This window comes from Branchiostoma floridae, chromosome 16, assembly GCF_000003815.2.
Source record: "Branchiostoma floridae strain S238N-H82 chromosome 16, Bfl_VNyyK, whole genome shotgun sequence".
In the NCBI taxonomy this organism is placed as follows: domain Eukaryota; kingdom Metazoa; phylum Chordata; class Leptocardii; order Amphioxiformes; family Branchiostomatidae; genus Branchiostoma; species Branchiostoma floridae.
The window spans coordinates 13,033,834-13,048,840 of record NC_049994.1 but is presented as its reverse complement, the minus strand read 5'-3'; the positions used below and the strand labels follow the sequence as shown (position 1 = coordinate 13,048,840).

Below are 15,007 nucleotides of genomic sequence, written 5' to 3'. Positions count from 1 at the left end.
GCATGCTGGCTTGCACAGGTGGATCTGTTCTTCCTTGTGTACTTCCATAGTATATACAAAATCTGAGAACCAAGAAATCAAATTGCTGAAGTTTGAACTTGAGGCTGACATACAATGTCGTGGCCCTTAAGGCAGCTGGGCAGGGAAGGTCCTTCAGCACCTAGGACAGGGAAGGTCCTTCAGCACTAAGGACAGGGAAGGTCCTTTAGCACTAAGGACAGGGAAGGTCCTTTAGCACAAAGGACAGGGAAGGTCCTTTAGCACAAAGGACAGGGAAGGTCCTTTAGCACAAAGGACAGGGAAGGTCCTTTAGCACTAAGGACAGGGAAGGTCCTTTAGCACTAAGGACAGGGAAGGTCCTTTAGCACTAAGGACAGGGAAGGTCCTTTAGCACTAAGGACAGGGAAGGTCCTTTAGCACTAAGGACAGGGAAGGTCCTTAAGCACTAAGGACAGGGAAGGTCCTTTAGCACTAAGGACAGGGAAGGTCCTTTAGCACTAAGGACAGGGAAGGTCCTTAAGCACTAAGGACAGGGAAGGTCCTTTAGCACTAAGGACAGGGAAGGTACTTTACTCTTCCGCCACTGGATAAAATTACACCCTGCTTCAGGAATTTAGTGTAAAATGTAGAAATTAGCCGGAACAACCTCCGTGGTGTTTTGGACTTGTAGTTGCTTTCACAGTAGCGCTAGATATGTAAAACTATAACGGGAGGTGCTGTAACTTCGGATGTGCTGTAACTTCGGATGGATTTGTATTTGTCTAATCATGCAAAACACAGCCACAGCGGTTGTCATCCAGTACAGTCATCTAAACAACTAAGAAACAAGGACCATGCACACAGCTGGCCTGCAATGCAAAGTAATGCTGTGGATATTTATCAGCGTTTCGTCACAACATTCAAATTTACAGTAGTTATGGCCGACCTCGCGAAGAGGTCGCCCCATGTAGCGGCGTGTCGTACACTAATAATACAGCACCATTTTAAATCACACAACACTGTCTTACACATAGGAAATAAAGCTATCCAAAGCACAACATAGTTGGTCTCTGAGTGTTTTATTTCGCAAAGAAACCAACCTGAATAAGCACAACTACAGCGCTGTTTCGAACGCCCTCCCACCACGTCACGACCGGCATTTCCCATCATTCTGTTCGAAAGTGAAGGCGACATTTGACACGAGTCAATGACCGTGCGGCCGGCGGTCGCCGCCCTCTGCATACTCAGTGAAGATCGCTAGGTGGTGTCAGGGTAAGTAATCCTAGCTTAATTTACGTTTGAAGATGGTTGGGAGTCAGCAAACCTTTTTAAAGAGGCGAAACGGGTGTATTTATACGATGATAATTTGTAAACACAATGAAGGAAAATAGAACGTTAGCAAGGTCAACACGAAAAATCGTTTCTTGGGGGCAGAAAGCTGCAGTACATAAACAAAGACGTAATTAAAACGATACACAGTTTCCCGCGGCTCTTTGCCGCCTGTGTGTGTGAATACAGATACCATGAATCACTATTTTTTGTCTAGTTGAGACAGGAGCTTTCCTAAGCATTTTGAATGGTTTCAAATCAGGGTCATGTCAATTGAAATCCCATGAATGGTTATGGATTAGTTCATACAGGTGCAACAAGCGACACCTGGGAAAGTCATCGGTTGATTAGCAATACATTTTAGATACACTAATTATCATGAAATCATCAAGGCCTATTTCTAACAAAAGACTTTAAACTGCATAGTGCTTGTAATCAATAAAATACCATAGTATCAACTTTATAATTTCTCATTATTTACAGATGTCTGGCCCACTCAGGAAATACAAAGAATGGGACGAGGAGGATATGCAACAGGCACTCAAATCCATAAAAGAAGAAAGAAAAGCGATCTATAGCGTGGCAAAAGAATACAATTTGCCACAAAGCACGCTAGATGACAGGTACCATGAGAGGCACAGCGAAAAAGTTGGAAGACCGACGAAACTAACCCCCGAGGATGAGGAGGCCCTGGTCAAGTACTCAATGTACATGGCCACAAAAGGGTTCCCTCTCACCTCGGGGGTGATGAAAGCCCTCGCTAAAGAAGTAGATGCTTTAAGCAGTAAAGAGAGAAACCAGAAACCTCATTTCGGTGGCAAAATGCCTGGGAAACGGTGGTTGATGGGGTTCAGACGGCGGCACCCAGAAATCTCCCTGAGATCACCCGACAGCCTAGACCGGGCGAGAGCAGCTATGAGTAACGCTAAGATCGTTGGTGACCACTTCTTAAAAGTAGGCGAACTTTTGGAGGAGAACAACTTGCAAAACAGGCCCCATCAGATCTATAATGCCGATGAGACGGGCATGGCCCTGGACGCCAAGAAATCAAGAGTTATTGTGCCAACAGCGTCGAAGAGAGCGCCCTCCATAAGATCAGGAGGGCGTGACCACATCTCAGTCATGTCTTGCGTGAGCGCTGCAGGAGGGGTGGTTCCCCCAATGATCGTGTTCAACAAGGCCCTGCCGTCTGGTAAGTTTTCTGATGGAGGACCCCCAGGTGCGCTGTACGCATCGTCTGAGTCAGGCTACATCAACAAAGAGTTGTTTGAGCAGTGGTACTTCAAGATTTTCTTACCCCATTGCCACAAGGAGAGGCCAATTCTACTTGTGCTCGACCAACACGGTAGCCACCTGTCCCTGAAGGTGTTGATGTCGGCCATGGAGGAAAAGATCGTAATCTATGGGCTCCCTCCCCATACCTCCCACTTTACGCAGCCGCTAGATGTGACCGTGTTCAGTGTGCTGAAGACAAAGTGGGCTACAACCCTAGAGGCACTACAGGCCGTCGACTCCAGGTTTCAGGCAAGAAAGACGACGTTTCCAAGGATCTTTGCCTCAGTGCAAGACCAGGTATTCAACGCGGACAAGATCAAAGCGGGTTTCAAGAAAACGGGAATATTCCCGTTCAACGAGGACGCCATTGACAGCGTATGGACCGACATGTCAACCTCAGAAGGCCCTTCAGCGCAAGAGGGATCTTCAGGAGAGTCAGGAGAGCAGTCCAGTGCTGAAAGGAGCAACAGTGAAACTTGCCCCTCTTGTGGCCATGCACCAAATCCACTGATAGGGACACTTGTCCCCGAGCATCTACAAGACATCCTCAGGCCGGTGAACAGCACAACTGCCAAGCAGACCCGGAGGCGCAAACTGTCAGCACGCGTTATGACTCACGAGGATATCGTGGAAGAGTTACGGAAGAAGGAGGAAGACGAGAGGACCAAGAAGGCCAAAGCTGAGGAAAGAAAGAAGAAGGCAGAACTAACGCGACTGCAAAAAGAAGCCAAGGCAAAACAGAGAGAAGACAAGAAGAGAAAGAGGGAAATGGAAAACGGAGATGAAGAGAAAGAGAAGGAGTTGGGAAAAGAGGAGGAAGAAAAAGAGGAGGAAGAGAAGGAAATGGATGCGCAAAAAGAGGAAGAAAAAGAGCAGAGCGTGGAATGCCAGCGTGACGGCTCAAAGCGTCGCCGAGTCAAAAAAAGGGATTCGTGTTACGATTATGACTATTAGAAGTTGGAAGTTTGAACATGTTTGGTAATGTCGAATTGACATTAATAGAACGATTTGCACTTCTCGGAAACGACAGTTTAAATGAAATGAAATGTTTTATTCAGTAAGGAACTCACGGGTGATACACCCGGATTTTGTTCTTATTACAACACTTGGCAATAACCGGCATATCAAAAACACTCTTTTTCGCTGAGCGATCATATAGTACAATAATTCATTAAAGTTACGTTAGACAAACCATACAGAAGTTACAGACTGTGTGCATAGCGACTAAAATGTTGAATAGTGTTTACTGGGCAGTTGTCTTGTTATAGAGCCGAATTGCACAGTGGAGGAAGGAGTTACTAAGCCTCACAGTACGGGCTTTCGGTACAGTGATTGATCTAGCGTTTCTGAGTGCGAGTCCCGTCGCTACAGTTCTAGTCGTTGTTACTAGGTTAGACACCGTCCTGGCATGTTTACACATGCAAAGGCATATGATTTGATGATAACGTTATATACACAATAATCTTTTTTTTCCATTTTTGTACATACATTTAGAATCTCATTGAAATTGTAATTGTAAATGTCATTGGTGAATCCATGTTACAGAGTTGCTTGCTATGTTTTTCTTATGTTCTCGAGTAGGGGAAACTCTATGTAACATTTTTAAAGCAACTGTTTCTCTAACGTAACTAGTTCATATACCTCAGGCAAGCTTTCAAAATTGTTGAGTAAAATTCTGAATTCGGCAAACATTCGTGTGGTGTTATCAATGTTGTAGTATAAGTTGGTCCGTGTAACGATCTACAAAAGCTAAATTTTCTTCGCACGATCGTGTTGATAAGAAGCATTCTAATCTGGCGGTCGTGTATTTCACGCGTAGTAATTAACAAAATAGCACACTGACAATTCAAAATAACAAGACGCGTTTAATAATGGAATCATGTTCCTTTCGCTCATATTATAAGGTAAATACGATTATGTCAACTCCACACTTCTTGGTTCAGAGAGAAATCTTGGTGCCGTGTATGAAAAGTTTCTGTCGCGATTTCTGTGTAAATCGAATTTGGTGGGGAAATAGCTGGACTGTAACATTATCACATCACTCTTTTGTTTGACCATTGTATCTGAAAATACATTTCGTCCCGTTACCAAATCACTATTTATTGGTGGTAGTTATGATGGTAACCAAATTTCAGTGACGGTTTGGAGTCTTTCGGTTTTAAAGTGGACATTCCTCCGTGCAATTGTTTCCCCATGTTCATATTAGTCTATCCCGCTCAAGGGTATTGCGCGCTGTGTAAGCCTTAGCGCAAGGACGACAATAGTACTGCTAAAGGGGTGTGATAAATTATAATGAAATACTAAGAAACCAATCACAGATACGTATGCATTGTTCGTGAAATATATATTTAGTATTTAATATTTTTTTTATTGAAACGCAGTTCATAACAAACATCATTGTTTACCTAAAACGTAAACTTATGTTCAACCCCTAAACACACACCCGTGCTTCCGAGTTGTTGGCTCGTCCATCAAGATAGCAACTTACGCTATTATGTAGGGAGAATGTGACGCATTATATGGCGAATTAACCAACCAGGAAATCGTTTGTAACTTGTAAAAGCTACCAAGATTTCTTTGCATTTTACCAGAATGGATAGAATCTGGCACGGCTTTCAATGGAACAACAGTGGATGTTTACAGCGCATTTTGGATTCACATGCGGTGTGCGCTTGCCGAGTGCAGAGGTCAACGCGTCAATTTCCGGTGTATGCATGGCTAGGCAGCTTCGGAAAACATATGTGGACTATTTGTGCGTCTGCAGTTTGCAGTGATTTTCAGAAGCCTAACTATTTACCACCTTAGGCACAATATTAAGAGATCATCAACGTCGACATGGCCTACAAGGAACTGGCGGCGTAAGCCCATGTTTCGTTACAGTGCGCTTCAGATCTCTAACGATTTACGCACGACCAAAAATTGACCATCAGTGGAAAGTTGAAGTTATTTGATACGTAATTTTCCAATTCTTTTACGCATATCTTAACTAAGATTTAGAAAATTGATCTGATCATGTATCATCCGAAGTTAGAGCACCATGTTTGAAGTAGAACAGAATCGAACGTTTTGTTACTTTCAATGCCGCGCCGCTTTATCCGACTGTAATCCACCGCTTGATAGAGCATGGACCATGTAAAGTCGTCTCCACAAGGACAAGGCTATCGATACTAACATGCTCATTTATCATTGACCTAAACGTAACGGTTTTCTAACAACCCACACCCGTCCTCTGTGATGTCGAACTAGTAAAAAGTCGTCCGAAGTTACAGCACCTCCCGTTACATTTCTGAAAAGCTTAGACCATACACAAGGCGAACAAAACAAAGACAAGATTGTTCCAGGTCTATTTGAATATATTTCACCAATGACATATGGAAATGCTTACTCCGGTAAGTCAACACATGATCGATCATCTGTAAAAACCAAGTAATGTCACAAATATCTTTTCAAAACTCGTACAGATCCCTTCCCATGGCTTACGATGTTACATACAGTTGTAAACACGAGGCCAAGACATGGCTAGATCATAGTTTTCATTGTAGTTACATTTATCTGAGTCCTCGTTGATTGTGAAATGATCACTCATCTGTCGTCTCCGGAAGCGTCTTCATGGTAGCGCGATCATATCGCGCTAAAATTAAGCTGCAAATGTCACAAAAACTCGCTCGATAACCTTGCAAACAATGTCCACCCTGTAAACATGAAAACGAGGCTGTTCTCCCGAAGTACACCGGGGATTACCGGGGATTGCCGACGAATAGCGATTCCCTAATCGTGGGTTATCGGGGCAGGATCGGGCTTGCCTCGGGGGAACCACGCTCGAGGCTGTACGCAGCGGAAGGGTTTAGCACTAAGGACAGGGAAGGTCCTTAAGCACTAAGGACAGGGAAGCTCCTTTAGCACTAAGGACAGGGAGGGTCCTTTAGCATTAAGGACAGGGAAGCTCCTTTAGCACTAAGGACAGGGAAGGTCCTTTAGCACCAAGGACGGGCAGGATCCTTTAGCACCAAGGACAGGGAAGGTCCTTTAGCACCAAGGACAAGGAAGGTCCTTTAGCACAAAGGACAGGGAAGGTACTTTAGCACTAAGGACAGGGAATGTCCTTTAGCACCAACGACAGGGGTGGTCCTTTAGCACCAAGGACAGGGAATCTTCACTAAGGACAGGGAATGACATTAAGTATCAAGGACAGAGGAGGTCCTTCAGCACTAAGGACAGGTACGCCCTTTGAAAATAAGGACAGAGGAGGTCTGATAGGAAGACACACCTATCCCGGGCGCTGAACACAATCGATTTACTTAAGTAGGTAAAGTAGTACAAAGTAAAAGAGGTGGTTTAATGAATATTTGAATTTGTTTCACAATCATTCCTTAACTCAAAATGTAACATTCCCGTACATATAGTACATGAAAGCATGTAGACTGCAATACATGAGCAAGCTTTCCACATCCATTTTATTTCTATTGGTTACTTCATACAGAATTGATACTCAGATAAACTTAGGAGACAAGCATAAATCTCGCCCTTAATCCAGGATAGACTCTTGCCTGGAAAATGCAGTGACAGAAATGTAGGGTATGATAAGATGTGCTGTCTGTCCAATGTACACACGTAACATGCATGTAGCACCAGAAGTACAATTTGCTGAATATGAACAAAGTATTGTCATTTTATTCTTCGTACACCAACAAGCGCAGGAAGATCTTCTTTCATAACATTTGTCAAAACTTGATGCAAATCCAGGGAATATAACATATTTCATTGGTTTACTTTAAATGAAAATCAGATCTGTAATGTTTCAGTTTATGTGAAGAACTAAATGTAGCTCAGGCAATACTATTGTAGCTTGGAAGATATCACACATTCCCTCTTGAGGCTATTCCAAGACTCTTTTTTTGAATTTTTTGTTTGTGTTTTTTTTTTTACAAAATACTTTTTTCTTTGAACTATTAACATTTCTACATCACTCATCTTAACCCCCTCCCCCTTCAGCTGCCCACCCTGTGATCACGTGATCCATGACGTAGTTGAAGGCGTGCCACCTGCCTGTGGTGGACTCGTCATCACCTGAGGCCGATTTAACACAAAAAATTGAATGGAACCTTATTTAAGTATAAGATAGATATCGAAAATCTTTCATTAATCGAACGAAAGTGTGTCATTTTAGGTGTCCGTAAAAGTGTGCTTGTATATATCTTATAGACCACATTATGACCCCACGGAAAGTATGTTTCCCTACCGATATCTGTATTTCCTTCGCTCGTCTGTCCCGTTCCAACAGTTGTTGTGACGTCACCTGCCCCACACACCGAGGCTACGCTGTGTCCGACTGTGCGGCAGAGTTGGTCAAACCAGCCTATCGTAGCGTCATCTTCCTTTACCGAGTCTGTAAGTAAAGAAATGGTTTGACTAGACCAAAAATGAATCTATTTTTCATATCTTAGTTAATTATGAATCTACATCTCTATACTGTTAAACAGGTACGCGTACGAACTATCCAACAACTCTTACAAAAGAGATATAAGTAAAGTTCGGGATACTAACCAACAAAAAAAGATAAATACACTAATTGTTAAGTTAAACGTTATATATTCGCAGTTAGCAACGATATGGATAGCAATTTAGTGTCAATGAGTACATCACTTAACCATCAATGTTCTTACTTTTCGTTAAAACAAGTTTAGACTGATCTGTGAACAACAACAATTCACCCGTACTCACCATTGGGATTATCAGGTTCAGCGTCCTCAGGCAAGACCGTTTTAGTCACGTATGCCTTTACAGTCATCGTCAGTGTCGTTTGTGTGTTGGTGTCGTCCGTTCGTGGGTCTGGAGCAGCAGAAATAAATACATCGTGATATCTAGGAATACAGACTAAACTTCATATTCGTTCTCCCGAACAGAATAACTGAAGACCAACTGTAGGGTCTCTTTCCTTAATTCACGCCATTGACAGTGTGCACCAATATCATTAGCCTTAAACTGTCGTTTCGAAAATTATTTCCTCTTTGCAACACGTGTACGTGCTAGGTTCGGTCACATCTTGCACCCAAACTTTCTGTTTCAGTAATGTAAATTCATTTTTGCGGAGATTGAATTTTACGGTAAAAGCGTAAAGGAGATTTGTGTGGCGTTTCACGTTCGCAGTCAAAACAATATTGTAGACGTGTTTTGTGACACCAAGAATATTTTAAGATTCACAGTACACTTAAGCTTGTTAACGAGGTTTTTTTTGGGGGGGGGGTGCAATTTGTGTCTCTATACAAGTGAACAAGGTGGGTTTATCTTATTCTTTGAAAGCAATGGAAAAGAACACCCAAACACTGACCTGTCGCCTTCCCTATCGAGCGTCCACCGTCCTGGAAGTAACTTGTGGCTGTTTTAAAGACATTCCTGCCAGCCCTGAGCAACCAGGTGAGCGGGTCTGGTGGCGGCAGTTCGGCCAGCTCGTCGAAGCGGCGATAAGGATCCCGGCGGTTCCAGAAACAGCTGGTCATGAGGTAACTGTAGCGCCTGGGGAACGGCAAGGTTGGAACATGCTGTCCGGCAGGGGTTTGGGTTTGTGCCATACAGAGGGACACATAGTATGTGTTGATGCTTCTGTGTCAGGTGCAACTTTGTGTGAATGACAACAATTTCCTTGTATGAGTATCTTATACATTTTCGAAAGCGCATTCGAGTCCATTCAAGGAAACCTGTGTGTGGAAGGTGTTCAGCACCAGGGACGGTGTATGGACAGTGTTGACACCGGGGACTGGTGCGCTGTCCTTTCCATAGATGGTGTTCAGCACCAAGGATAGTTATGTTAACTGTGTGTTACCTTCTCCGTGGTGTTCGGCGCCAGGGATATGGCATACAAAAGATCGTAGACTCAAAATACTTCTAGAAAGTGCATGAGTTCTTTCAGGGAACCAATTTGCAGACAACTATTGTGTAGTAACAATGATATCAAGATAACTCACCATGCGTCTTCAGTATCAGTGACGTCATTCAGAACTGTGTTCTGGTCCTTCCAGCCGTAGTCAGTCAGAGCTGTGATCATGACGTCACGGCTTCTGCCCTTGTACAACTTACAGCGGACCAGCTTGCCGAGACCTCCGGTGTCTGACGGTCGGACATACGCAGTTATGAAGGTCTCTCTATCGGTAATCTGTGGTATAACACAACACATACAAAATAGTCACAACAAAACTTTAAGATTCTCGTGTCATTAAAGAGAAAGATGGAACACAGATTTGTCAGTCTTTTCGTCCCAATCCAGAAAGTTCAGCACCAGAGACAGGTGTGTTTACCAGTGCTTGGATGGTGTTCAGCACCAGGGACACGTATGATTATCAGTGTTCAGCACAAGTGACAGGTGTGTTAGCGTGTGTGTAGATGGTGTTCAACACCGCGACAACTGTGAGTTGATGGTGTTGAGCACCAAAGACAGTCGCGTTTGTCAGTGTGTGGATGGTGTCTAAACAACAACCATCACAGATGTTAAGTATGATAGGTTGTATCCCCTCGATTCCGGAAATTCCCTTGTAGAGTATAATGGATACAGGTAGCGATCATACAACTCATTTACCGACTAGCTAACTGAATATAGTGTATACAGTACACACGAGTTGACATCCGTGTCCGTAACGTTACCTGGTACACTCTGAGCGAGTCTTCGGTGGTTTCGAAGACGGGTAGTTTCTCCACCATAGTGAGCCCTACAGCGTCTTTCCGCGGCCAGTACTCAAGCAAATCCCGGAACTTCTCATGCTTGTCCGGAATTAGACAAGACAGGAAGTACAAAATCGCTATCTTCTTCAAGATCCCCAAAAGTCCCATCTTTGCCAAGGAGTTCGTAAAAAACGTGACTCGAAAACTCAGGCTTCTCTGACGGGTGTTTTGTAAATAGAATTCGGTTGCTAGGCGCTGGTTCGAATTCGATTCTTGGCATTCTGGAACGTCGAACGTGCTGTACCTACAGTCCTTCACGCGCATGCGCGAATACCCGCACATGTATTTCATTTCCCCGTTTTTTCAATGGGTAAACGTTATTAAAAGACAAATAGATGACTTCATGTCAGATTAGTAAGGAATAACTTAGAATTCATGTACATGCAGGAGTGTAAGCCATGTAGAATCTAATGCATGATAATATAATCCTGGATAGCAGTGGAAATTTACGAGTTAAATATAATCTATTCATACATAATCATGGCGGGCTACAATAATTAATAAAAGTATGTGTGTATGACATCACCCTCCACCAGGCGCAGTTAGCATTGACGAGCAGAGTACGGTGGAGAACCGTGGTACTTTCAGTTGGCTTTAAGCAACACGTGCAAGAGGACGAGTGAGTGAGTGTGTGTGCCCTGAATACTTCAATACATGACAATATACTCCTAGATAGCAGTGGAAAATTACAGGTGTGAAATAAAATCTATTCCAGGAAGACAACAGTGTCTTACTGATTCAGACATTATGAATAGGAAGCACACAACAACAGTTTGAGTTTTTTAACAGACATTTTAATTCCATACATTCCAATGTATTGTTGATAACTTCACGCACAGCTTCCATTGTACACTACATTGTACATTTCATTTCATCAACATATCTTGATCTTGATTGTAATTGTCATGGATGTTTTTGTAACATCACCCTACAGTGTGATGTAGATTAATTTCAAAAGATTGTTGAACAGTCACTGTTGAACACTTATTCTTCCTTAATTCCTTAAGAAAATCTTGCTTTTGCATCATAATATCCTAACATTTGAACATTGTAGTACCAAACTCTATAGCTAGATTGTTTTACAGGTTTTCTCGTAAGCGTTATGTGGTACAGCGTGGCTATAATACATTGACGGCCTCCTCTGCTATAGCCTTTCTTATCTTGTCCTTGATATACTCTACTCGCTGGAACTCTGATTTCAGCTCTTTCCATTCGTAAAACGGCACCTGTGAAAAAAGGCACAAAATATCAGATACAAATATGTGTAATACACTGTAGGCATAATGGCAGGTTAAGCAACAGTCCATAGATGCAAAAACACAACAAGTGCACTGATGAGTGGTGGACACAATAACATTATGTTTGTGCGTTTAGGTGTGCGCATGTGTAGACTCCCTTGCAGTCTTCGGACGGGGCTTTTTTCGCGTTGGTTCGCGATTTTCAACATTGGCCCTGGTCTCTTGTGTTGGGAAAGGGAGTTAATCAAGGAAGGGAGTTTGCTGTGGAAGGGAGTTTTCCCCCGTCCCATCAACCCTTCCTCGATTAACTCCCTTCCTCGATTAACTCCCTTTCCCGACACAAGAGACAATGGCCAACATTGAAAATTGTGAACCAACGCCCCCCACCCCCAAAAAAACAGCCCCGTCCGAAGACTGCAAGGGAGTCTAGCGCATGTGTGTGTTAGAGAGAGAAAAACAACAAGGAGATCATAACCTCCTTAAAGGATGAGTAAAATAGAAGGATAAAGAGAGAAGGAAAGAGAGAAAATGAGAGACAGAGTGGGAGAGGTGCGTGTGCACATGTGTGTTTATTTGTGTGTATTAGTGTTCATTGCTGACAATTCTCATACATATTCATGTAGTATAAAAGAAGAAAAGCTGGCTATATAAATCTTTTTAACACCCAAATCTACAATACCACACCACATTGGCAAGATATCACTTTACATCATGCTGCAACACAAGAATCAATAGACTTTAAAAACTTTGTTCTGTTTCATTGACATAAACTATACATATCTACAGCACTAGACTGAAGTGAGCCCACCTCCAGTAAGGTGAAGTCTGCTGCCTGTAGATGTCGTCTGCACATGGCAAACCTGCCCAGCAGCTTCCTACTCTGCACACAGTAGTTCCCATACTCCCACACCAGCAGTGCAAACCTGCACACAACGGGGTTACTTACATGGTCATTCTGTAAACTGTAATTCCATACAAGAGGCGAGGAACTGCCAGTTGCCATTTCGGATACAATGTACAGAAGTAATATTCAGAAAACAAATACAGTATGTATCAAGTACTGTTAAATCTGTGTGACTGCATAAGAAGTACCAGTAGATAACCTATTTCTTTATTTCAATGATTTGCAACTGCCTCATTGTAAAATTCACCATACAATTACAAAGTTTGATATAGTTTCTCTGCATTGCTTTATACTTGTGCAAGTTGGGTGAAAGCAGTCAACTATTACCAACATTTACGTTTCTTGAAACATCTTTCCATAATATGGTATTTGATTGGTTGATTTACTGATTGATTGACAGCTAACAGAAGAGCATATCTGACCTGTGGCTTCCCTCTGGCAGTGCTATCAGTCCTGATTGGTCCCCGGGGATGTGGTCAGCCTTGTACTCATGTACAGTCAGGCCGCGGTTATCCTTGTCCAGCACAAACTCACAGTCTAAGGGGCGACATCAACAATAATTATGTTAACGTCAAAGTTCATTTGTACCCTCTTTGGTAACCAGCATAAACTGGATACCCACTGGTCCTGGTGTTGTGCCTTTGGAAAAGGCACTTAATATAACTTTCTCTTACGTTGGAGTGACGTCCACCGGGCCTTTTCAGATAATGTATCTAATCCTGGGCCTAAACACATAACGGATTTGGTGCCAACATCTGCACATCGATACCCAGCAAAAACTGTTGGCATTAAATCTAATAAAAAAGTAACTTGGGATCCATAGGTGTCTCATACAAGTTTAAAAAGAAGAACAACACACATTTCTAAGATACAAATGTAGCTGTATAAACAAACATCAAGTCTAACACTAACCAAGTGTCCAGCCGTACGGAGTGACGACTTCCGACCGTAGCTTGTGCAGCCCCCCCACCACCGTGGCTACGGTGTCCACTACAGGTAACACTGCCTTGTTGTTCTTCCCAGGGCTGACGTGGACCCTGCTAGGGTGGCAGAACTCTGTGGTCAGCAGGGGGCCGGAGTAACCGGTCAGCTCCTGCCGGACAGTGGTGTGGATGTGGAGAATCTTCAGGAGGGACGACTGAGCCTTGAAGGATAGTCCCTCTGGAGATCAACAAATAAACAAACAACACGTTTCACTTGAGAAAAACTCCTTATCTTCATTTTATCTTCTTCTTACTACTGAGGTAGTCTTTTGGCATGCACCAAAGTTGTATTGATTGTGAAGTCCAGCAGTAGAAAAAGGTTAATAGGAGACCTCTACTCTTTTCTCTGAGCTAAGAAATTGATTTTAATGTCAGAATTGAGGTTATGAATGGTTGAGATTTATACCACATATACACCAGTACTTAAATTCTTTAAAATAAAGTAAAAAGAAGAGCAGGTATGTACATCTAAGCTCTTGACAGTTTTGAACCCACACTGCATGCACATGTGTAAGCCTTTTAAATAAGAAACTAATCTGACTGGTGCTATTCAGACGAAAATTTGGGTGAGTCCAATTTTTGTGTTGGATATTAGTATACAGTTTAACTAGTTCAATAAGAAATCGATCTAAAGGAATTCAACTGTGACCTCTGACCTGTAAGAGACATGTAGAAGGATGGGGTCAGCACTTTGGCCACCAGTGCTAGGGTCAGTCTGCCCAGGATGGCCAGCGACCACACCAGGTCCAGCTGCATCCACTTGGGCAAGGTGGACAAACCCTCTGTCACATAGGGCAGGACCTGGGAGATACAAGAACACAGGTTATGACAGTCCTAGGTGTTTATTATCATCTATGTATCATTTGTCTTCATCTTTTTTCACCAAGTTTGTCCCATTGCAATTCTAACAGTAACGTAATCTTTTAGAGTGTGTTACACAGAAGTTTGGTTATATACATGTAGGCAATACATGCATATTTACAGGTTTTTGCTGGGGACACATGTCATGAGCTTACATAACAGTTAAACACTTGATCTTGCTGAAGCTTTTGCATGGTATGATTCTATGAACTTTGGCTCATGATGGACACATCATGATTTTGATTTCAAATTCAATATAAGAGCAGGTTTGGCTTGTCACATAGTTTACAGTTTACACATGGCACTGATATATTGAAGTGTTCAACTTCAAGTTAACATTTTATGACATATAAATTATATACTATTTAATGAATTTGTTACCTGATCAAAAAACTCATCTGCACTGCTTGGAGTGAAGTTCAGCCTTCCAAATGCCAGCAAAAAGTTTGCCACCTGAGAGGATGTAGAAAAAAATATAAGAATAGATGAATAACAACAAGCCTTTAACAATATGCTTTAACAGTTGCCCTTATCTCCAAGTCCAAGCAGATGTGGAAAAATCATTTTCTCAAGTTCCTGTGTGCCTTTCTGCTCCACATAATCAGGAGATTGACACAGGTTTCCATTTTGCTTTTCCACACATGGTTGGAGATCACCATTTGGCTGTACATACATATCAGTCATTCAAAATAGTCTATTGGTAATCTCCAAGCAGATCTTGCTGT

General features: G+C 42.6%; 3 protein-coding genes across 4 annotated transcripts in view; 1 reads left to right on the top strand and 2 right to left on the bottom strand.

Annotated features, from left to right (window-relative positions):
* Nucleotides 1-709: 709 nt before the first annotated feature.
* On the top strand, nt 710-4,532 carry LOC118432716 (tigger transposable element-derived protein 2-like). Its single transcript, XM_035844328.1, has one exon. It carries the CDS (start codon nt 1,792-1,794, stop codon nt 3,535-3,537), a length of 1,746 nt encoding a protein of 581 aa, XP_035700221.1. The 5' UTR covers nt 710-1,791; the 3' UTR covers nt 3,538-4,532.
* Nucleotides 4,533-7,018: 2,486 nt separating this feature from the next.
* On the bottom strand, nt 7,019-9,952 carry LOC118403669. Of its 2 annotated transcripts, none has more exons than XM_035802446.1 (5): nt 9,546-9,952; nt 8,912-9,096; nt 8,305-8,412; nt 7,823-7,969; nt 7,019-7,650 (listed from the first exon to the last, which is right to left on the bottom strand). In XM_035802446.1, exons 1-5 carry the CDS (start codon nt 9,752-9,754, stop codon nt 7,556-7,558), a joined length of 744 nt encoding a protein of 247 aa, XP_035658339.1. In that variant the 5' UTR covers nt 9,755-9,952; the 3' UTR covers nt 7,019-7,555. The 2 variants fall into 2 exon arrangements, with proteins under 2 accessions (XP_035658339.1, XP_035658340.1); XM_035802447.1 differs by lacking the exon at nt 9,546-9,952 and adding an exon at nt 9,243-9,440.
* Nucleotides 9,953-11,068: 1,116 nt separating this feature from the next.
* The window catches only part of LOC118403305 (FAST kinase domain-containing protein 4-like), a 5,857-nt gene continuing 1,918 nt past the window's right edge, over nt 11,069-15,007 (bottom strand). Inside the window, exons 3-8 of the mRNA XM_035801965.1 lie at nt 14,664-14,735; nt 14,078-14,222; nt 13,351-13,599; nt 12,861-12,975; nt 12,343-12,457; nt 11,069-11,522 (exon numbers count right to left, since the gene is read on the bottom strand). Coding sequence (XP_035657858.1) covers nt 11,415-11,522; nt 12,343-12,457; nt 12,861-12,975; nt 13,351-13,599; nt 14,078-14,222; nt 14,664-14,735 — 804 coding nt within the window. The 3' untranslated portion in view covers nt 11,069-11,414. The remainder of the gene's footprint in view (nt 11,523-12,342; nt 12,458-12,860; nt 12,976-13,350; nt 13,600-14,077; nt 14,223-14,663; nt 14,736-15,007) is intronic.

Bases quoted from the DNA above. Each gene is read 5' to 3' on its own strand.
- LOC118432716 (XM_035844328.1), top strand. From the start codon at position 1,792: ATGTCTGGCCCACTCAGGAAATACAAAGAATGGGACGAGGAGGATATG.
- LOC118403669 (XM_035802446.1), bottom strand. From the start codon at position 9,754: ATGTGTTGTGTTATACCACAGATTACCGATAGAGAGACCTTCATAACT. The intron at 9,097-9,545 runs GTGAGTTATCTT...GCCGTTCCCCAG, and splicing joins ACTGATACTGAAGACGCATG to GCGCTACAGTTACCTCATGA. The intron at 7,970-8,304 runs GTGAGTACGGGT...CTTTACTTACAG, and splicing joins TGAACCTGATAATCCCAATG to ACTCGGTAAAGGAAGATGAC.